This window comes from Triturus cristatus, chromosome 4_1 (assembly GCF_964204655.1).
Source record: "Triturus cristatus chromosome 4_1, aTriCri1.1, whole genome shotgun sequence".
Taxonomy (NCBI): Eukaryota; Metazoa; Chordata; class Amphibia; order Caudata; family Salamandridae; genus Triturus; species Triturus cristatus.
In genome coordinates this window covers 129039716-129063676 of record NC_140585.1, presented here as the reverse complement: position 1 = coordinate 129063676, position 23961 = coordinate 129039716, and the positions used below count along the sequence as shown (strand labels likewise).

The following is a 23961-nucleotide window of genomic DNA, read 5'->3' as shown; positions in this document are numbered from 1 at the left end:
TGGTAAGAGGTATGGAGTGGTTCGTAAAGAACTGGTTCCGAATCCACTGGCAGCTTTTTCTTCAGCGGGATCCGGTAGGAGTCCAAAGCTGGCTCGGAAGTTATTCTCCTCTTGTGGAGCATCATTCTGCCGGTGTCGGCATCGATGATGTGTGATGGTGACGTCTCCGCAGGAGAGCGTTCGGCAGGTGTGATCCTGGTGTGGGTGACACGTGTTCTGATTTCGAACAGTTTTGGGGCCGTGGATGGCGGCAAGCCAAAAGTGATGTTGGCCGGCGCCGGAGAAGCCTTTTGAGCTCTTTTCGGCTCGGAGCCTGACGTGTCCTGGAGGGCTGCCTTGTCCTTGATGCGGTGCAAGGACGCTGCAACTTGCCGCACCTGGAGCGCCGACGGTTCTTTGGCGCCGACCGGTTCTGTAGAGGCGGCCGTGGACTTCTTCGGCGCCACTGGGTCATCGAGTCGAGGAGAGGTAGTAGCCGTCGACGGCGTCGATGATTGTGCCTTTGGTACTGCTTTCGAAGCGGTGTGAGACGCAGCAGCCAGTTTGACCTTTGTGGTCGGAGCCGATTGTTTCGGTGCCGGGAGCCGAGGCGGTTTGTCGGTACCGATGGTCTTTTTCCGTGTGTCGGCGCCGACGTCGGCTGCTGCAAGCTCGGCACCGAAGTCCCGTTTGGTGCGGTCGGTGCCGACGGGTTTGGCTGGCGTCGAAGGCGTGGTGGGCTTCGATCCGACCAGTTTAACTTTCAGTTTCGGTTTCTGATGAACCAATACGGCTTTCGGTTTCGGTGAAGGGAAACCAGTCGTTTTGGGTAGTAATGGCTGCCGCTGAATGTCCGAGGCCGGGCCAGAGGGCGGGGCCGAAGAACTGCGGGATAGGTCTTGGGTAAGGCCCGAAGGCGATCCCTCGACCGGAGCCATAGACTGACGCACTGGGATATCCTCAGTCTGTACGGGTAGGCCTTGCTCGTCATCGGAGCTACTCTCTTCGGCCCCTAAGGCCTCCTCGTAGTCTCCTACCTCGGTGTTGGCTTCGTCTCTGTGAAAGAGTTGTTCTTCGATGTCTTCCGATCCGGAGTCGTGTTCGGAAGCGGGACTGGAGGGTAGGTTCTCCACGTCTTCGACATCTTCGTCCTCGGCGCTGAAGATGTTGGTCGGGGGCCGGTGCCGCTTGCTGCGCTTCAAGTCTCGCTGCTCGTCGATTCCGGAGAGTCTTCTTGGATCGGAATCGGGCACCGGCCATACATGTGGACTCGTCGTGATCCGGTGAAAGGCATTTGTTGCACACCGGGTGGACGTCGACATGGGGATATTTCGCATTGCATACAGGACACCGCTTGAATGGTGTCCTCGATTCCATCGTCGATGTCGAGTCGACGGTCGGGTATGATGCGAAAAAGTTGTTCTTGAAATTATTAAACTAACAAATAACTATCGATACCGATCGGGAACAGTACCGACGCGAACTAAAGGCCTTTTGGCCTGTAAAAAGTTTTTCCTAACTTGAGTCAAGATAAGCACATCCGAACCCAATGGCGGAAAAAAACAATCTGAGGATGGAGAGGATGCCCATGCGCACTGTAGTCCAGGGGAGGAGTCACCTATCCCAGGATACTTCGAAGACTCTTCCAGGACAACAACGTGCAAACATCCGGACCCAACACTAGGCGGCGATCTATGCACAGATATGAATTCAGCAGCCCACATGCCTCGAACACTGTTTACCTCCAACTTCAGAAGGATTTTTGCTTGACCTGAACCATTTCTCAGTTTGAGTTGCAATGACACAGTCCAACACATGGGTAGACCTGAACCCTCTCGGAGCCTAATGTGCAATGACATGGTCAGAACACAAGGGTAGACATGAACCCTCTCTGAGCCTAAGGTGCAATGACACAGTCCAACACATAGGTAGACCAGAACCCTTTCTCCGCCTTTGTTGCAATGACACAGTCCAACACAAGGGTAGTCCTGATCCCTGTCTGAGTCTGAGATGCAATCACACACTGTCCTACCCAAGGGTAGTCCTGAACCCTCTCTGAGCCTAAGGTGCAATGACACAGTCCAACACAAGGGTAGATCTGATCCCTCTCTGAGCCTAAGGTGCAATGACACAGTCCAACACATGGGTAGACCTGAACCCTGCCTGAGATGCAGTCACACACTGTCCAACGCAAGGGTAGACCTGAACGCTCTCTGAGCCTGAAATGCAATCACACACTGTCCAACACATGGGTAGACCTGAACCCTCTCTGAGCCTGAGATGCAATCACACACTGTCCAACGCAAGGGTAGACCTGAACCCTCTCTGAGCCTAAGGTGCAATCACACAGTCCAACACATGGGTAGACCTGTAACCTCTCTGAGCCTAAGGTGCAATGACACAGTCCAGCACATGGGTAGACCTGAATCCTCTCTGAGCTTAAGGTGCAATGACACAGTCCAACACATGGGTAGACCCGAATCCTCTATGAGCCTAAGCTGCAATCACACACTGTCCAACACATGGGTAGACCTGATCCCTCTCTGAGGTTGAGATGCAATCACACACTGTCCAACCCAAGGGTAGACCTCAACCCTCTCTGAGCCTAAGGTGCAACGACACAGTCCAACACAAGGGTAGACCTGAACCCTCTCTGAGCCTGAGATGCAATCACACACGGTCCAACACATGGGTGGACCTGAACCCTCTCTGAGACTAATGTGCAATGACACAGTCCAGCACAAGGGTGGACCTGAACCCTCTCTTAGCCTGAGGTGCAATGGCACAGTCCAACACATGGGTAGACCTGAACCCTCTCTGAGCGTAAGGTGCAATGACACAGTCAAAAACCAGGGTAGACCTGATCTCTCTCTGAGGTTGAGATGCAATCTGACACTGTCCAACCCAAGGGTAGACCTGAACTCTCTCTGAGCCTAAGGTGCAATGACACAGTCCAACACAAGGGTAGATCTGAACCCTCTCTGAGCCTCAGGTGCAATCACACACTGTCCAACACATGGGTAGACCTGAACTCTCTCTGAGGCTGAGGTTCAATGACACACCGTCCAACACAGGGGGGGAACACAATTTACGGCTGACCGAGATGGAGCCCTGGTCGAACAAGTAGGCTGGTGCTGGTAAAAGTCTGGAAATTTAATGGTTGAAAAGTTTCTAGGTCGTAACGCAGAAAGGGACTTTGTCACTTTTTGGGAAAAAAACTTTCTCCTTGAGTGGGCTGCAGATGAAATTGTAGCCTTCCATGTGAAACCAAAGGTCATATACTTGGAGGAGGTTGGTCCCACTGGGGCTTTGGAGATTTGGAAAAGAGGACTGGACCTGCTGTCTGTGACCTGAGAGGAGCCCTGAAGGACTGCTCGGGTTTCTCTTGTACCAAGGACGAAGAGTTGGACTTCAAGGGTTGGTTGGCTGACCTGAGTGTCTACAGGGACACAACAAGTACCTCGCTGACCAGTGGCAACTTCCTAAAATTACATTTCCAATATATTTAATAACAAATCAGACTTTACCATTAGATTTCATTGGTATTAAACATAAAATATGTGCTTCTATGGCATCTGTAGCTGGTATAGGTCAAAAGTTATAAATTGAAGTATTTATTTTATACTTTGACTTTTCCGATGTAGCAGTTATAGCCTGATCAGTGATAATTTGGTTTTGGGCCCAATCACCGGGTGGACATGCCATTTCTAATGTCACACGTGTTTGATTCTTACATATTATGCACACCACCTTGTGCGCAGCAAGGTGCGTTTTCAGTGGACGTATTCAATATTTAAAATCAGGTTTTTTCATAAGGCAAAACAGTGATTTTGACAGGTCTGTGGGAAAGGGTGATGCTGTGATCAAGCTGCACAGAGTATGCCTAAAGCCACGTTTTCACTGCCACTGTAGTGGATGGCAGAGCAAGAGCCGCAGTTTGAACTGACATTTAAGTTTCCATGCCATTAAGGTGTATTTCTGCACCCTATACTATAATCTTTCAGGAAGGTTAAAAGTGCTAATCAGGTTTTAAGGCAATGTTTAGATATTTTGAGGCTCAGAGTGCATACACTGGGCACTGGATAGTAGTGTCCCAGTGTTAGAGTTCAAGGTTACCAGCAAGTGAGTACCCAAAAGAATGAAAAACAGGGGGTGACCACCCAAAAATGGGTCACTTTGAAACAACGGCACATTGCCCAACACAATCTGTGCAACAATTAAAGACTTACCCAAGTCAGGGTCGGCACTGCTTTCTTCTATTTCTTCACAAGGAAAATCAATAAATGTTGAGGCTGGCTCTTCTTTTTTCCTCAATAAAATAGCAGTATTGAGAAAAGAAAATCAAGTAGAACAAGTTATCGACAGTTACAGGTTTAAACAAACGGAGTATCGCCCATTACAAGCATACAATTTTAGACCAATAATATACTTTCTAAGAGATTAGGCACATCAGGACATGCTAATGTTAAAGCACATTCATGCAGAAGCCAAAGATGCTGACAGGTTATCAGTTTCTATCCTTGGTAGATGCACCCGCAGGATGTAGAGTCCCTCCATGTGGCTTCTGGAAGGCAAGAGATGACCTGCGAAATCTGCACAATGAGGCTACTGAAAGCACAATGAAGCGCGAGTGGCTGGGACGCCGCCTGAGATGGCCGCCTAGACTCGGGGGCCCCGTGCTGCGTCAGAGTTGCCGATAATCTTTGAAGAGCATCTGGCGATGTGGCGCTGACGAAAAGTAATTATCCGGCTAGCGGAACACCTCTTGACCTGAATTGCTGTCTTTTCATGTTTCTCATTGGCGTTTTTCAGCTATTTCGGAGTGTATGTTGTAAGCAGAAATGTTGCCATTCTCCCTCCTTCTCATGAGGACCTTAATTTTACATTCCTGGAGAATGATTTCTCGATCTCAGAATTACTTAAAGCTCTCCATTCCCTTAAGAAAGTTAAAACTCCAGGTCCTGATGGGTTTACGGTAGAGTTTTATTTACACTTCTCCAATTTTCTACAGGCTAAACTATTCCAACTCTTTCAATTCTTCCAACATACTGGTGCAGCTGGGGGTAACTTTCAGGAAGCGACGATCTGCCTCATTCATAAAGATGGCCGTGATCCAACTCAGTGTAAAAATGATTGCCTTGTTTCCCTTGTCAAAGAAGATTAAGAAATCTTTGCTGAATTACTTGCTATACGCCTCAAACCATTCCTTCCCAAATTGTTGGGAAAGGAACAATCCGGATTCATTAAGAGTTGACTGACTTCCGGCAATTCTAGACTATTTTTTATTGTTTTTAAATAAAGCATCTTCCCTTCCCTCTTCTTTAGCTGCTGTTACTGTTGATGCAGAAAAGCATTTGATAGAGTGCACTGGTCTTTTCTGCTCAAGTCTCTGACTTGGCATGGATTTTGTCCTAAGAATACATCGCTCATTTCTCTACTTTATACAACCCTGATAGCACATGTGCTGGTTAACGGACATATATCCCACTATTTTCCACTAAAGTGAGGAGTTCGTCAAGATTATTTATGTACGGGGCCAAGGCTTCTGCGTATGGGATATGCTGAGGATGGGTTGTGTAAGCGTGGGTGTCGTGCTTTGGCGACCTTTCTGCATATTTTGTGGGAATGCCCGAAGGTAGAGCGATTCTGGCGTGGTGTGCATGAGGTCCTGCGAGTGGTTACGCGTGTCGCGCTGCTGCCTGAAGCGAGGAGATGCTTGTTGAATGTGTGGGAACCAACTGACTACTCGGCTCCGCAGACGTGGTGGGTGACTCTGGGATACATGATAGCTAAGCGTGATATTGCTCAATTATGGGGATCCCAGAAGCCCCCGGCGGTGTCGGCCTGGAAAGAGCACATGGATTGGTGCATGTTTCGAGAAAAGGTGGTGTATGTGGCGAGGGGTAAGCCTGGGACATGGGTGAAGGTATGGGGCCCCTGGAACGCCTACCGCGGGGGTATCTGCGCGCCACCATTGCTGCCTGCTGCTTCACCAGCCCCGTCCCCTTAGCTGACTCCTTCCCCCAGCCCCGGGCACGGGGTTCCCCCAGTCCTTGCTCTGTTCCCCTTCCCCTCTTTCGACTCCTGTGGATAGTTGGGGTCCCCCGTTCGGGGAGCACGCGCTGCTACTTTCGATTGCTGGTTGCCTTGTGGGTGTGGTTTTCTTGTTGTTTGTATAAAATGGAACCGTATTGTGGGGTTTGACTGATGTGGCCCACGACGTTGGTACCTCCTGATTATGCTTCTCTGCAACGCCAAGTGTTTATGAACGTATGTCATATGCTCCTGTCATCCTAGCGGCCGGCCGGAAGGTTGTAGGCCCATACTTGTATATTCTTGAGATCTGTAATAAACGGTTTAAAAAAAAAAAAAAATAAATAAAAAAAAAGATTATTTATGTATTATCTCCTTTTTTATTTGGCTTTGGAACTCTTTAACTCATATTGGAGGTAAAAACCTCGTTTCAGTTTTCAATATAAAGACAATCATTAGAAACTCTCTGCCTATGCATATGATATTATTTTTTAATTTCCAATCTGGACATTACACTTCCTGCTTTATTTCATGAAATTTCTGAGTTCTCTTCAGTCTCAGGATATAAAATTAATTTGGATACATCGGAATTATTGCCCATTACCAAATTTTGTCTAAAATAATCCTATGAATTCCTTGGCTTCCACTGGAGTCGTTTTAAGATTAAATATTTAGGCATCTGGTTTATAAATTACATTAAATTTTCTGTTAACATTAATATGAATGAGGATCTTGCTAGAACTGATAAACTTCTTTCTTCTTGGAACCCGTTCGTTTCTATCTTGGTGGGGTCAGCTTGCTTCCATCAAAATATTAGTTATGCCCATCATTTTTTATATTCCGTCTATGACTCGGTGCACATACCGCTTACTTATTTTAAACATATGGATTCTCTTCTTTCCAAATTTCTCTGGAATAACAAAAAATCTAGATTATCTCTATCTTGTCATAAGAAATCCAAGCCTGATGGAGGTGTTAATTTTCCTGACATCCATACCTACCACAAAGCTTTTGGTTTGCGACAGGCCTCTCAATGGCTTATTCTAGTTTTTCCCCTTTTTGACTTGACATTGAACGCTCCTTACTTGAGCCATTTTCTACTCAGGAAGTTCTTCCTTTTTCTTCAAGAAACATTTTTACATCCTCACCTTTATTTAAACATACTTCTCTTTAAAACTTCTTATCTTCCTAAAAATCGGTCTCAGGTTTCTTTTTTACTCTTTAGTATAATCATTTGATTACTATAAACAATAGACCTATATATTGGAAATCCTGGAGACAACGAGGTATAATGTGTGTCCGAATTTTATTTGAGGGTGTGAATCCTCATACTTTCCCTCAATTCAAAACGCTTTTCAATTGTCCACGCTTCTTTTTGCATATATTTTCTACTCTTTTTAGGTATGCTATACTCTCTTCCATCTCGTTCCTCTACTCCTACCCCTGCTGCCTCACTGTTACATTTGCTTACGCTTACTCCTAAAGTCTTCTCTATTTACAAATAATTTTTGAACCCAGATCTTTCTCTGGCTAAAACGAAGATTGAGCTTAGTTGGGAAACTGATTTGGGATGTGCCCAGCCTATATCAATCTGGAACCAAATTTGGTCTGGAACATAAAAAAAAATTACAGACCAGCCTCCACTACTCAGTCCATGTTTTTTTTATATCATAGATTATATCACACTCTGGTGTCCATAGCCAATTTTTCACACACACGCAGTCAAACTTGTTGGTCATGTGGGCATTCTCAAGGTGATCTTATTCACCTTCTATTTTTAGGCACTGCCACTTCGGATTTTTTGGTAGAAACTCTGGTCACAACCTACATTCATTTTTAATTGACATTGTCCTATGTCCCTGTCCCAGACTTGGCAGAAAGGACACAGCACTCCAACCTGTAGAGACAGGACAGAAGGGAGCAGGCCACAGCTTCCTACCCTCTAGAGACAGGGCAGAAGGGAGAAGGACCCCGCACCCCACCCTCCAGAGGGATCGCAGCCTGTGGAGCACCCCGATGAGGCCGGGGTTAGTTTCAAGTCCCATCTCAAAGCTGCTTAATGGCAACATAGAGTCTCATTCTTACATTCCCAGATGAGCCACGGTTCCCTTACAGGCGCTTTTCTCACAGTATTTGCAATTCGGTATGGGACTCTGCCTCTCCAATCTTTTACTGCCAAGTGGGAATGAGTACAGAGGGTCAGCCACCAGTGGTGCCTAGCCTGTGGTGACAGTAATGAAACTTTGGAACATGTCATCTTTTTTTGTCCGGCCTACCTGTGAAGTAGGAGACATTGAATAGTTCAGCTTTTTCGGAATAAGGGTAGTAGGGAGCATAAAGAGGTCCTCAGGATATTGAGGTATGATACTAGCAAAGTGATGGTATTTGTACTCACTCAATACCTGTTGGGAGTATGGAGGGTTAAGGAAAAACTGCGCATAGCCTCTGAAAATTCTGACAGCGGTGTGTTATTTAATGTGTATTTATTATTTTGCCCAGCACCTTGAGCCAGATTCTGTTTGCAACAAAGTAGTTGTAGTTGCTCTTTATATAACACCAAGCTTTAGTTCCTGTATTGTCAATAAGATAAATGGGTAAAATTGCCTGGGAGGCTTTGGAGGTATAATAAAAGTGTGTTGCCCTGTTATCCTGGATAAAGGTGCTTTATTGCTTGATGTGCAATACTTTTTTAATAGCTTAAATATTTTCAGTCAACATGCCAAATGAATTTGATCTTTCATAATGTTTTATCTAGGGCCTTATTATGAGAACAGCGGTCCATAAGACTGCCGTAAACGTGGTGGCGGTCTGACCACGGCCACACTGCGAGCCCGCCTGCAGTATTACTAGTGGGACGGTCGGACCACCACAAGACCGCCGGCTCCACCAGGATCAAGGATCCCGCTCAGACAGCGGTGTGCAATCGGCATAATATGCTCGCCGTGCCACTGCCGGCAATGCCAAGCATATTCTGAGTAGCCTTTTCACCGCCATTTTCATGGTGGTGAGCCCCCCAAGAAACGGGAGGAAGAGAGGCAACTCAGGAAGCCCTAACAGGGCCCCCTGCCAGATTTGGGCCTGGGGGTGCATGCGGGGGGAGCACATGTTGTGTCCCCCTGTAATTCCACCCCAGTTCCTGCACGGTGTTGCATGCAGGAACGTGCTGCAGGCACTGTCACAGCGGCAGGCTGCATGTCATGCTCTCCTATAAGCCTAACAGCCCAAGGCCGTGAAACCGCTGCAGCACCGCCAGCCCGAACCGGATTACACTTGTAATCCGTCAGGGAGGCACACCACAGCTTTGGTGGTCCTTCAGGGGAGGAACTGCCAAAGTCGTAATAAGGCTCTTAGTGTTTTTATCTCATTTTTATTTATTTATTTCAAACAGATCTCAGAAGGAATATCACATGGAAGGATGTCTTTTGACCATAAATGAAACCAAATGTCTGGAAATTCTGTATCAAATGTTTGATACGGCATTGATATAATGTTCTTTCATTTCACATGCTTTTATGGCCTTGTGCCAAAATAAAGACTTTGGCTGACTGACTGACTAACTTTAGTGTTGTTTTGGAGCAACACTACATATGCCAAATGCACTTTTCTTTGAGGAATGCAATTGCTTGTCTCAGGGTACAAGAAGTAAGATTAGAATTACTCACAGAAACCCTTTTTCTTACATTTGGGCACAAGATGTTTTTCATCATGCTTGAGTTCAGCCACAGCTTACATTGAGACTGAAGGCCCAATAGTTTAACAATCCAGTTTCCTGCAGAGGCACAACAATTTCTGCACGGGTGAACATGACAGGTCTTCCTGAATGTCAGAGGTTTGTGACAGTATAACATTACTGGCATGCCTACGATATGGGGTGTAGGAAGGTGGAATCTGACTATATGGTTGCCCCCACTTTTTGCCTGGTGTTTTGCTGGTTTATGACTTAGTTGGAGTGGTATCCTGCTATTCAGGGCCCCAGTCCATCTGCTTTCTCTGTAAAATGGATTCCATGTACATTAGGTATATTTCTAATTGGATTCTGGAGTGCCTTATAAGCCCCTAGTATATGGTATAATATGTACCTAGGGCATAGGTAACCCAGAGGCCTGTGCCATCCCTGGGAAGCACTCCAAAATGACACCACAGGTCTGCTACTGCAGCCTGGGTAAGTAGGTGCTCGCACCCCTGACAGTGGTATAGGCTACCTATATCACTACCATTGCACACACATATACAACCTATAAGTCACCCCTATGGAAGGTCTTAACAATCCTGAAGGCAGAGTGCTTGGTTTTTATGTGAGAGGGTGCCCCTGCATGAGCAGAGCCCCTCTGCAGCGTTCGGAGTACCTCCTCTGATGCGGTTTGTGGTGCAGCCTGACCATATACTCTTAAGTGCATTATAACCTCGCTGTAAATGCTAACTTTGGACTGGCTGCACAAAAACATGTCGTGTTTGGTGTCAAACGCTTTGGAATACTACCCCCCCCCCTCCAGTTCTGGCGGCGGGGTAGCATTCCACCCTTCTAGAGGGAGAGACATGTTCACACTGGTCTACCCGGTAAGGACTTTCTACAGCCCTGGCATCACAAAATGGATGCCACTGCCACAGACACGGGTCTGGCCTCCTGCTGCTGACCAAAACTCCGGCAGGGGAGGCCTGGACAATAGGTTTCCTGTCCCAGGGAGGTGTAACCACCTCCCCAGACAGGCAGATATGTATTGGGGCTGGGCGGGAGCACTCTCTGGTGCTTTGAAGTCCTGCACTGGGGGCACACTTGGTGTCCCTGTGCCTAGTCCAGTTCAAACCGGTTGCAGGGGCTACCTGCCCCTGCTCTGGCGCAAAACTGTAACCACCCCTCTTTCCAAACCCTCCCATAAGTGGGCCCCTAGAGTATGTCCAACCCCAAACTTAGTATAAGTATGGGAACCCAGTCCTTGCGACTTTAGATTACCCTGGACGAAACTCTGCAACATATATCCTGGACCTTCGACGTTCTACTTTGCCTAGAAGACTGAAGAAATCTCCCTTGGGGTCAAGGAGTGACTCCCCTGCTTGGCAGGCACCAAAGAAGCAACTGACCGGTCTGCATCGCTGAAGCTCCCGCCGGACGCCAAAGTCTTTGCATCACCAGAGGTGGATTTCCAGACTTCCCCGAGGCTACCCCGAGTCCACAGCAAAGCTGAGGCCCGTGGCTATCGTGGGTGACGTGGAACCGTGACCCCCTGGACACCGTGATCTTTTGCTGAACCATCATCTTCCTGGTCCTCCTCGAAGTTGTGCTTTGGGATCCGAGTAGCCCCAGCCTTGAGCACCTCCTGCACCGAAGATCTGGCCTCCACTCCACGAGTGACCCGTGGGCCAGTTTCCAGTGCGACCGCTCGAGGCTCCTTCGATATCGCTAGCCCGTTGGCTAGTGGGTCCCCACAAAGGCAACTCCTCTTCTGATTGGGCTTTCCTGATTGCTCCAGACCTACCCCGACTTACCCTCGCTGGGTGAGTTCCCCAGACCTTGCTGGTCTGCACCGACGTCCTTTCTCTGATTCCAAGTGACTTGCCGTTGCCAAGGCTTGTCGGGTCCAATCTGGACGCCGACACCGCAGCACTCGACAGACTTCGTGGGACAGCTCGAATCCAGCTCCTGGTCGTCATCGGCACCTCCTGGACCTCGTGGCTGAAAAGTCAAGACACCCGTCAACTCACCTGAAGCACCCGACATCTGTGGGCATTGGTCTATCGTGCCCTTGGTCACTGGTAAGTGACCCAGACTCTGTCCCCTCTGCTTTCAGGTTCCTTACATCCTCGATCTGGGCTTGGATCGCTTCGGACACTTCTCCTCTTCACGGCAGCAGCACTTCCTGAGCAGCTTCCATTGAAAACAGCGACGCAACCCGACACCATTTGACACCTATGCACCCGGCTTCCCTGAGTGAGGTAACTCGAGTACTCCGGTGCTCCCATGGGTGTTGGCCCTAGACACCTCTAAGTCCAAAAGGGTCCGCTCGTAGGTATCCTCTAAGTGTCCTTAAACTCTAAATTTCCAACCGCGACTTTCCCCATAGAAGTAAACGGCGATTCGCGGCTGTGTTCTCACACTGCACGCGTCCCCTGTGTCACTGCCTTGGGTGGTTCCTTGTGGTCCAAGCACTTCTACAGGCTCTAGGCCTTGTGTCTAGTTCAGTCGTGGTTCTTATACCACTTTATTGGTATATGGTTTGGTACGCCCCTAGGGCCCAAACGTGTATTTGTGCTATTACTGTTGATTGATGACTTGTAACTTAAGTACTTCGAACTCCAGTCTCATAAAGAGACTAGAGGGGTGTGTTTTATCTTAACTACATATATTTAAAATATATACCTGGTGTGGTTGTCCTTTCATTTGGTCATTCAAGAGATTATAGACTGGTAAAACAAGCTGCTTTACATTCCTTCAAGACTTAGCCTGAAGGCTGCTCTCCATAGCTACCACCAGAACAGCTTTCAATAAAGGTTGTCTTTAACCTATCACCATAAGGGGTTGTTTGGACTGATACAAGGTGCCCACTATAACTAGTGGACAGCATATATCAGGCCAACTTCTCACATGGGGGGAAATGGTGGAACTACTATGGTCTAGTAAACTCTACATAGGAAATGATGTCTTCATTTGGTGTTTGATTATTGTGCTTGGGTGTGGGAGGGGGAAGGGGGCACATGGGTGAAAAAGTGGAGCATTAATTCCAATTTTATTCTGTTGTACTTCTACTTACAATCAATAAAACCAATAACATTTGTTTTACTGGTGATGTACACTATTCCACAATATTTGTGTAATCTTGCTTTAGAAATTGGAGTGGGCGACAGTGGATAATTTCCAATTACAAGGACTCAGAAGAGTGGAGGTATTTTAATATCTCCAATATCTCTGCTAAGACGATCTTTTATTTCGACTGTTTCCTGGGGGCTGCTCTTTAAGTCATTTTCTCCACTTTTCATGATGAATAACTCACAATGTCTGGTAATAGGGTCATCTAGTGTATAAATATAACATGAGTGAAATTTTTGGGAATAAATGTTAGTTCTTCTTTGAGACCCTTACGCTGTGGGCCTCATTACAATGTCGGTGGGACTGCCACTGACAAGCCGTCTGCGGCGGTCTCACCGACAGAGAGCCCTTCAGTCCGACTGCTGCATTATGATGCAGGCGGCTAGATCGAGACCATCAGGGGGGAAGACTGCTGTCTCCAACAGGATCTTTGATCCCGCCAGGGTGGTGGTCAGAATCGTATCCCTTGAATGGCAGCGATGCCGAGGCAGTCACCGCCATTGAGATCATGATCTCCTTTTCCAACAGCCTTTTCATGGCAGCCCAAACAACATGAAAACACTGTTGGAACGGGACTCTGAGGGCCCCAAACAGGGCCCCCTCCCTTGTGGGCAATTGCAAAAGTGGCCCAGGGGCACATATAGTGCCCCCACTCACATCCATGCACTGTGTACCATGCATCCTAAGTGCTCCTTGAAACTGCGGCTTGTGCTGCAGCCCTTTTCCTGGGAAATGTCACATATGATTGCCTTATTCTTTCATCTCTCACATGAGATTTTCTTATTATATCTCTCTCTCACTCAGGTTTCTATATGTTGCCCGAGATTCTTGTGTTGCAACTTTTCTCTCCTACTTGTTCAATCCCTTTATAACTCCCTAATTGGTCATTTTTCCATTGCTGTATGTGTCTACGCCAGAGAATTTCAAACAGTATCTCTTTGTCTATCTCACCTGAGAATCTAGTCTTATCTCTCTCTCTTGCCTCATCTAATCCAATATTCTCTTATTGCATGTTTCTCTCTTGCTTTATTTCTCCTGAGCTATGGTAGCTTCTCTCACTCACACTGTCAAGCTCTTCTGAGATTTACTTATTGTACATCTCCCTTTGGGTGCCTCTCTCAATGGGGTTTTTGTGTTAGTAAATCAATCATTATTGTCGACTCTTGACACCACTCGCACCAAAGCATTCTCCTCTCACCTGAGAGTTCCTGGTTCTTTTGATTAGTGCCTTTTTTCCAGTGTAGATATATAACAAGCTTTCTCCACTTCATTTCTGGTTTCTCGTTCTCCTCTTACATCAACATCTACAGTAACTTTCATTCTCCTGTTGCTCTTCAAGTCTAACTTTTTCACTCTCTCTTCTTGGTATCAGAGCTTCTTCCTCTTTATTCCAAGTATCCTCTGTCATGCGTGTTCCTGTTTCCATGAGTAGCACTGTGTCCTTTTTCCCCGTTTCTTCTTGCTCTCACCCTATTGTCCGTACATGTCTACTTCTAACCTGTATCATAGATACTTCAATTTGATTTCCTGTCTGTCCATGTTCCCTGATCCAAGGTTTACCCTCCGTTCCTTCATCAATTTCTCACTTGGTTGTCAAAGGTTGTCTTCTTCATTCGGTTTACCCTTCGTTCATTCATCAATCTCTCACTTGGTTGTCAAAGGTTGTCTTCTTCATTCGGTTTACCCTCCGTTCCTTCATCAATTTATCACTTGGTTGTCAAAGGTTGTCTTCTTCATTCGGTTTACCCTTCATTCCTTCATCAATCTCTCACTTGGTTGTCAAAGGTTGTCTTCTTCATTCGATTTACCCTCCGTTCCTTACTCAGTTTTCAGTTGGTTGTCAAAGGCTGTCTTCCTCATTCGGTTTATTCTCCATTCCTTCGGCAATCTTTCACTTGGTTGTCAAATGTCTTATTCATTCTGTTTACCCTCTGTTTCTTTCTAAATCTCTCACTTGAGTTGCTGGTCATTTCTTTGTACCAAAGATGTCTCTAACTTCCTGGCTTCACTGCCACTCCTCAATATTTATTCCCATTGTGTGGCCTCTGTTAATATGTCGAGGAGGACATGTGGGCTTTTAGGGAAGATTAAATCTGCCTTGTACATCCATCTCCAAAAACCTCTTTCATGGTGGGTATGAAATGGCAATGCAGGTGAGTGCTGCCTTATCGCTGCATCTCAGCATACATGGCTTGCGTGTGTCTGCATCTAGTGCTAGAGCCTGTAAGTGGTGCACTACTGGTGTGAGGGAGCACACATCCTTTGTCGACTGCAAGTATTCGCTCAATGCCACAATCTGTAAGCTGCGCCTTATTTCCTGGGGATGAGCACACATGCCCAGTGTGTGCCTTTGAGAAAGTGTGCTCCTTAATACAACCTGTAATGAGTACCTTATTTGGTGCAGTTCAACACGTGCCACATGTGTGTGCTTTTGTGAGTGCGTATTAAGCCCATACATGGATGTGGTGTCTCATCCGCTTGGGAGAGCACATGTGCCACAAGCACATGCCCGGTGAGATTGTGCTCACTTGCACAGCTGGTCTGTAACAGTGCTTTATCTGCTACGGGTTAATACATGTGCCCTGTGTGTATGCACTGACTACTGTAGTCTGTGACCACTGCCTTATCTACTCGGGATTAGCACACATGCCCTGTGTGCCTGTGCAAGTGCGTACTCCCTGCTCACTTCTAAATGGTACCTTATATGCAGCAGGTAAGCACATGTTTGCTGTGTGTGCATTTGTGAGTGGTTTCACTGCATTAGTCTAAAAGTAGGCACTTGTTTTCTATAAAGAAGACATTTAATTATTTATATAGCGCCTGAATCGACCCCCGAATGGGTATCTCTGCGCTGCGGACAGACAACTGAAAGAGTGGACCAGGATCAGAGACAGAAAATGAAAGTCTTAAGGTGCTTCCTGAATTGGAGGTGGTCAGGGCATTGTCTGAAGTACAAGGGGAGCTGGTTCTAATAAAGAGGACCAAGGTGGGAGAATGTCTTTCCACTTAGTCTGGCCTTCCTTACTCGGGGGACCACGAGTAGAGATTGGGTCCCAGAGCGGAGGGACCTAGAGGGTGTGTACGGTGTGAATTTCTCAGCAAGGTAGGCAGGGTCGAGATGGTTTAAAGCTTTGTGGACAATGCAGCAAACCTGACCCGCCCTCGTATCGGGAGCCAGTGTAGCTGATGGAGGAGAGGGCCAGAGGCAGTCGGGGGGGGGGTTGGTTGGAATTTAGGACCAGTCGTGGCGCCGTGTTCTGGACTACCTTCAGTCTAGGTAGCGAGGACTCATTGGCCAAGGCCAAGAGGCCATTGCAGTAGTCCAGGAGGCTCAATATCAGTGCCTGCGTCAGGGTCTTCTGAGTAGAGTCGAGTCGGGAAGCAGGGGAAAGACTCAGCGTAATAGGCCCAACATATGAAAGCAGGAGCCAGCTGTCTGAGCGGCGTGCTCCTTCAGGGGGAGAGCCTGGTCCAGGCGAATGCCTAGGTTCTTGACAGTGTACTTGGGGACGGGGGGTGTCAAGGTCCACAGGCCACCAATCAGGTGTCCATATCAGGTTGCATCCCCAAAGAGCATGATTTATGTCTTCCCCACGTTGAATTGGAGGAAGTTACATCTCATCCAATTGCAGACAGCATTCATTGCAGAAGAGAAGGCAGACTGTACGGATGAGGTAAGTTTATTGAAGGGAAATAGCAGCTGTGTATCGTCTGCGTAGGAGATGGGAATAAAACCGCATGTTCTGAGAAGGTTGGCCAAGGGACCCACATAGATATTAAACAAGGTGGGGTTCAGACACGAGCCCTGGGGAACCCCCTTAGTCAGCTTCACATAAGCGGAATGATAAGGGCAAAGGTTAACGGTCTGGGTCATGGAGGACAGAAAGCTTGCCATCCACCAGAGGGCGGAATCTCTTAGTCCAATCTCTTGAGCAATAACTCATGTGAGACCGTGTTGAACGTGGCAGAGAGGTCCAACAGCACCAGAATCATCAAATGGCCCCTGTCTAGGTTCATCCTGATGTTATCTGTGACCACTAGCAGGGCTGATTCTGTGCTGTATTTGGGCCTGAAGCCTGACTGGGAAGAATCTAGACTTCCAGTGAGTTCGACATGGTCAGACAGATGTTTGTTGATGTGTTTCTCTAGTAAGTTGCTCAGGAGAGGGAGAAGCGAGATGGGACAGAGATTGGAGAGATCAGTCATATGGGCCTTGGAGTTTTTGCGGCTGGGCATAACCTGTGCTGCTTTCCATTCCAGCGGAACGTGGCCCTCTTTCAAAGAGAGATTCACGAGGAACTCTATGGGAAGGGATATTTGAAAGTACAAGGCGGCTGCGACTTTGGCCGGAATGATATCCAAACGTGAGCCAGATTTTACAATACGTAACAGTGCTTCAACATCTTCCAAGGTCACAGGAGGGACACTCTCTAACAGCTGGATGTTTGCCTGTTCTGCCAAATCATGAGTCAGGGCGGCCGGAGGCTGGCTCCCAGATGAAACGATTTTATCGTATATAAGCTCTACTTTCTGAGAGAAGTATTGTGCGATGTTATTGCCGAGGGATTGTGAGGGGGCCTCTAAGTTATCACATGCCGAGGGGTTAATAGAAGACTGGAGAATTTAGTAAAGGGTTTTGGGGGCATTGCCAGCCTGGGCTAACTGAGACGGGATATGAGCTTTCCTGGTTGCCTTGATGTTTTTGTGATAGCCAGAGAGGGTGACTATATATCTCTCTTTGTCCCTCTCATCAAGGGAACAACACCAGAGTCTTTCGAGTTTTCTGCATAATTGTTTTTGAGTACGTAGCTGTGGGGAAACCCAAACAGTCTGAGGGCTCTTAGGGGAGTTTGGGAGAGATTTCCATGGTGCATGCTGATGTAAGGCGCATGTGATGGCAGAATTGTATTTAGCAAGAGCATCCTCTATGTTGGTAGGTGCGGTGCCAGGAAGGAGGCTTGGAAGCGCTCTGGGGTGATTTTCTTCCATTGTCTATATGCAGACTGAATAACAGGGGTGGGGCCATTTATCATGCATCTGTTCTTGGCATGTAGAGCTGCAGAGCCACACACTTAGGATAAGATCGCCATCTGGTGTTGGGCTCGGATGCTTGCAGGTTGTTGTTGTCTTCGGAAGAAGTCTTTGGTGACGAGATAGGTGACTCCTCCCTTGGACTACAGTGCGCATGGGCATCCACTCCATCCTCAGATTGTTTTTCGCCATGATGGGAAATGATGGAGTTTGTAAAAATAGAGAAAGGATGTCCATGTGTAATGTCTAATTAAGACAATGCTGGAACAGATACAGGTCCCGGGGAGGCGGGTGGGCGTGTGCGGCTCTGCAGCTCTACATGCCAAGAACAGATGCATACTGGTAAGTAGCATATTCCGTTCGAGGCATATGAGCTGCAGATCACACACTTAGGATAGACTATACAGCAGTGTCTCCCCTAGCGGTGGTCACCTTTATCTGTTGCAGCAGTTTGGAATAAAGTTTTAAGTACAGCTTGGCCCACAGAAGCTTGTCGTTTTGCTTGCACATCAACACAGTAATGTTTAGTGAAGGTGTGTGTTGTAGACCATGTGGCTGCCTTACAAATATCTTTTAAGGGAATGTTCCCTAAGAATGCCATAGAAGCCCCTATTTTGCGTGTGGAGTGCGCTCTAGGGGGAACTGTTAGAGTGTGTTTAGCTTTTTGGTAACATATTTGGATACATTTAACTATCCACCTGGCTATCCCTGATTTGGAAATGGGGTTGCCTTTATGTGGTGGAGAGAAAGCAACAAACAATTGTTTGGTTTTGCGGAAAGATTTGGTCCTGTCAATGTAATAAAGTAGGGCTCTTTTAACGTCTAAGGTATGAAGAGCTCTTTCAGCTACCGAGTCTGGATTTGGGAAGAACACCGGTAGCTCGACTGATTGGTTGAGATGGAATGGAGAAATGACCTTTGGCAGGAATTTTGGATTTGTTCTAAGAACCACTTTGTGACGATGCAGTTGTGGAAATGGTTCTTGTATGGTTAAAGCCTGGATCTCACTCACCCTTCTAAGGGATGTGATAGCAATGAGGAAAGCTACTTTCCATGTAAGGAACTGCAGTTCACATTTATGCAAGGGTTCAAATGGGGGACCCAGGAGCCTTGTAAGAACAATGTTTAAATTCCACACTGGAGAGAGTGGTAATCTTGGAGGAATAATCCTTTTAAGACCTTCCATGAAGGCTTTGATTGCAGGCACTCTAAATAGTGACAAGTGTTGTCGATTTTGTAAGTAGGCAGCTAATGCTGCTAGGTGGAGACGTATGGATGAGTACGCTAAATTACATCTTTGCAAGTGTAGTAAGTAGCAAATGATGTTTTGGATGGAAGCATCCAGTGGGCGTATGTCATTGTTAGTGCAGTAAATGGCAAATCTTTTCCATTTTGCAGCGTAACAGGCTCTAGTGGTAGGTCGTCTGGCCTCCTTTATAATATTCATGCAGTCTGGAGGTAGGTTGAGGTAACCGAACTCTAAGACTTCAGGAGCCAGATCGCTAGGTTCAGTTGATGGGGATATGGGTGTCTGATTTCTCCATGGTTCTGTGTTAATAGAGACGGGGAGAGGCACAGTTTTTGGTGTGGAACTAGAGAGAGTTCCAGAAGTGTTGTGAACCAGGGCTGGCGTGCCCATGTGGGAGCTACTAGTATGAGCTTGAGAGACTGTTGCCTGAGTTTGCGTACCACAAACGGAATGAGTGGGAGAGGCGGAAAAGCGTACGCAAATCTGCCTGACCAGTTCATCCATATTGCATTGCCCTTCGACTGTGGGTGAGGAAACCTGGCGGCGAAGGTTGGGCATTTTGCGTTTTCGTGTGTGGCGAACAGGTCTATGTCTGGTTGGCCCTATTTTTGGAAGAATGGGAGTAGGACTTGTGGGTGTAATTCCCATTCGTGGATCTGTTGGGTTTGTCGACTCAACAAGTCGGCAATCTGATTGTGAACTCCTGGAAGGTGTTCTGCTAGCAGGTAGATATTCTGGGGAATTGCCCATCTCCAAATGTTCTGCGCGAGCTGGGACAGCTGGAGAGAATGTGTGTTATCCCCTGTTTTTGTATATAATACATGGCTGTCATGTTGTCCGTGCGGATGAGGACAGTCTTGTTTTTGAGATGTAATTGAAAGATTTCAATGCTAGGAACACTGCTAGTAGTTCCAGGTAATTGATATGGAGCACTTTTTGTTGAGTGGTCCATTTGCCCTGAGTGGTGTGTCCTAGGAAATGGGCTCCCCATCCTGTGAGGGATGCGTCGGTTGTCAGCACTATCTGTAGAAGAGGCTCTAAAAATGGCTGCCCTTTGGACAGGTTTATGGTGTTCCACTATTTTAGGGAGCGATGTGAGCGGCTGTCCACTAACACCAGATCCGTAAGTTGTCCGTGAGCCTGATTCCACTGTTGTGCTAGATATTCTTGCAAGGGACGCATTTGAAGTCTTGCATAAGGCACAATGAAGATGCATGATGACATCATGCCTATGAGTTGCATGAACATTGTTGCTGGGAGAGAGTGTTGGGGTTGAAATTTTAAGATGAGAGCTTGTATATTGGCTATCCTGGTTGGGCTGGGATAAGCTAAAGCGGTGGAGGTATTTATGGTGGCTCCTAGATATTGTTGTGTTTGGGAGGGCTGTAGTCGAGATTTGGGATAGTTGATGGTGAATCCCAAGTTGTGTAAAATTTGAATAGTCTGGTGGGTGTGTAAAACGCATTTGTGGAGTGAATTGGCTTTTATGAGCCAATCGTCCAGATACGGGAAGACGTGAATTTGTTGTCTTCTGAGATGCGCTGCCACTACTGCTAGGCATTTGGTGAATACCCTGGGTGCAGTTGTCACTCCGAATGGGAGTACTGTGAACTGATAATGTTGCCCGTCTACCATGAATCTTAGATACTTCCTGTGTGCCGGATGCATGGGAATGTGAAAATAGGCATCCTTGAGATCTAGTGTGGCAAGGAAGTCGCCTTGCTGTAGTAGTGGGAGCACTTGTTGAAGAGTGATCATATGGAAATGATCTGAGTGGATGTACTGGTTTAGGAGTCTGAGGTCTAGTATAGGCCTTAATGTTTCGTCTCTTTTGGGGATTAGGAAGTAAAGACAGTATACCCCTGTGCCCTGGTGTTGTAAGGGGACTGGCTCTATTGCGTGTTTGTGAAGCAATGAGAGAACCTCTTGTTTGAGTAGCGTAAGATGGTCTGGTGACATGGGACGCTGTTTGGGAGGTATGTGTGGGGGGGGGGTACTTGTGAGTTCTAGGCAGTAACCATACTGGATAATTTGTCTTACCCACTTGTCTGTTGTAATGGAATTCCAGACAGGTAGGAACTGTTTGAGTCTTCCCCCGACTGGAGTGGAATGGTCTGGGGGAGTGGAGGAAAGTTACTGTTTAGTGGCGGGGAGGTACGAGTGTTGGTGTTGCCTCGACCTCGGCCCTTGGTGTTATTTCCTCTATATCCTCCTCTAAAATATCCTCTATTGGAGGATGTTTGTGTAGAGTTTTTGAAGGTGGAGGAGGTGTCTGGTCCAGTATTTATGGATGCCCCTCTATAAAAGGAGCGTCGAAAGGAGCCACGTGTTTGTGGAGACTGCAATGCTCCCATAGATTTGGCAGTCTCTGTATTTTTTCATTTTTTCTAGTGCAGTATCTACTGCTGGTCCAAACAATTGCTCTTGATTAAATGGTTGGCCGAGTATGGTACTTTGTACTTCTGGTTTGAAGCCTGAAATACGTAGCCGTGCATGGCGTTTAAGAAGTACGCTTGTATTTATTGCTCTAGAGGCAGTGTCAGCGGCGTCAAGAGCACATTTAATGGAGGCATTAGAGATGAGCTTTCCCTCTTGTAAAAGGTCATTTGCCTGGGCCTTGTATTGGTCTGGTAAGTGTTGTAGAAGGTCTTCTAACTGATCATAGTGAGCTCTATGATAGCGTGCTAATAGGGCTTGTGTATTGGCAATACGCCAATGGTTAGCTGCTTGTGCTGCTACCCTTTTGCCTGAGGCTTCTAAAAGTTTAGATTCTTTATCTGGGGGCGGTGTATCTCCTGTTGTTTGGGAGTTAGCCCGTTTCCTTGCATTGGAAACAACTAAAGAATCTAGAGGGAGCTGTCCTTTAATGTACGGAGGATCTTCAGGGGCAGGTCTATATTTTTTTTCAATTCTGGGGTTAAGTACCCTGGCCCGTACGGGGTCTTTAAAAACTTCAGTGGCATGTTTGATAACCCCTTTGATCATGGGTAAAATCTGAACTGATTTTTGGGACTGCTCAAAGGTGTCTAGGAGGAAGTCTTCCTCGGTGCATCAGAGTGCATGGTGACACCATGGTAAAGTGCTGCCCTATGCACTAGTTGTCCAAACCCTATGTGGTCATCTGGGGGCGAGGGTTTGGAGGGATATGGAGTACGGTCAGGTATATCTGGCAGGGGGTAAGCCCAGTCGTCTAGTGGTACAGCATCCGGATCTGTGAAAGGATCATTAGGATCATTAAGATCATCCAGATCCACCCCTCCAGCTAGGTCATCATAAACATCCTGTGGAGGTGGTGTATGTGAAGGAGATGGAAGAGGTAGTGGTGGTGGGGAGGGGGGGTTAATAGGTGAGACAGGAGAGGAAGGAGGAATGGGTGAGGTGGCCGAGTCCTTCTTCTTTACAGGAGCTGGAGAAGGTGTTGTGTCCAGCTTCTGTTTCTTATATGGCACAGCAGTGACATGTCCTGTTTTTGGATTAATATAGATCCTTTTTTGTGTAGGATCTGGGCGGAAAAGTTCTTGTTCTTCCGGAAGAGGATTTGGCGCCGATTATTTCGGTTCCGATCTAGGTTAAGGGTGATCGGTAGAGTCTTTGGGCTTAGGAGGTGTGAGATAGTCCGTAGCCGGTTGTTTTGGCACTGATGATGTTTTCGGTGCCGATGACGGTTTCGGTGCCGATGAAGGTTTCTGTGCCGATGAAGGTTTTGGAGCCTTCGGTGCCGGTTTGTCTACGGGCCTGGAAGGTTTCGGTACCGGAGTTCCCGGAGCCGGTCTCGGTGCCGAGAGGTCTTGTGCTTTCGGTGCCGAAGGTGATGGCGGGACAATAATATGTGGTTTGCTCGGAGCCGAGCCACCGGAAGGCTTGTATTTCTTCGGAGCCGGGCTCGAAGGCGGGGCTTCTGAAGGTTGTTTTCGGTCGCGACTGGGGCCAGCTGGCGAAGTCTTGTCCAATGCCTTTTTTGGAGGGGTTGGGCTAAGGGTATCAGTACTCACGTGTTGCCCCGGAGTAATGGGGTCGTCTGAGTCGTCTGCTTCTGATAGAATTTGAAGCTCCTCGGAATCTTCCTCCGGGACATCAGGACCCTCGTCGAAGATGTCCTCCGGTTCCAGGGCTGGTCTGTGTGTCTCCGATCTCGAATGGTCTTCTTCGAGTGGAATGCGGCGCAGGCTGGACAGCTGGACTCGTCGTGTTCCGGTGACAGGCACAGGTTGCAGACCTTGTGATGGTCACTGTGCGGGAACTTTGCTCCACATTGGGGGCATTTTGTAAACGCCGTCCTTTCCATGAGCCGTAGGCCTCACAGTGCGGATAGATGGAATCGCCCGCGTCGACGTCCGGAACCGGTCCGATGAACTCGATGTCGAGTGAAGGTGAATGGAGGAAGTTTTGAAGTTTGTGTCGCTTCGAAAACAATCTGAGGATGGAGTGGATGCCCATGCGCACTGTAGTCCAAGGGAGGGGTCACCTATCTCGTGACCAAAGACTTCTTCCGAAGACAACAACAACCTGCAAGCATCCGAGCCCAACACCAGATGGCGATCTTATCCTAAGTGTGTGATCTGCAGCTCATAATAATAATAATAATAATAAAACCATTTCTAAAGCGCCTGGTTACACTAGCATAGTGTGTCCCCGCGCTAACAAGTGCCACTCCTCCCTGAAGGCCAAAGTCCAGGGCAAGCCTGGGTCCTGAAAAAAAAAGGTTATCATTTACGTGGAAATAAATACGTTTTCAATTTTAATCTGAATCTTGCTTCAGAGGGTTCCATGCGTAGATCAAGAGGAAGCCTATTCCAATATTTGCTGGCTAGAAATCTAAAGGAGGCGCCTCCAGTCTTGGCCTTGCGAACGCGGGGAAGTTGGAACA

General features: G+C 47.4%; 1 protein-coding gene across 1 annotated transcript in view; it reads right to left on the bottom strand.

The window, feature by feature from the left end:
• Window positions 1-23961, bottom strand: part of LOC146847632 (uncharacterized) — a 141444-nt gene that overhangs the window by 34593 nt on the left and 82890 nt on the right. Inside the window, exon 4 of the mRNA XM_085651768.1 lies at window positions 4209-4280. Coding sequence (XP_085507894.1) covers window positions 4209-4280 — 72 coding nt within the window. The remainder of the gene's footprint in view (window positions 1-4208; window positions 4281-23961) is intronic.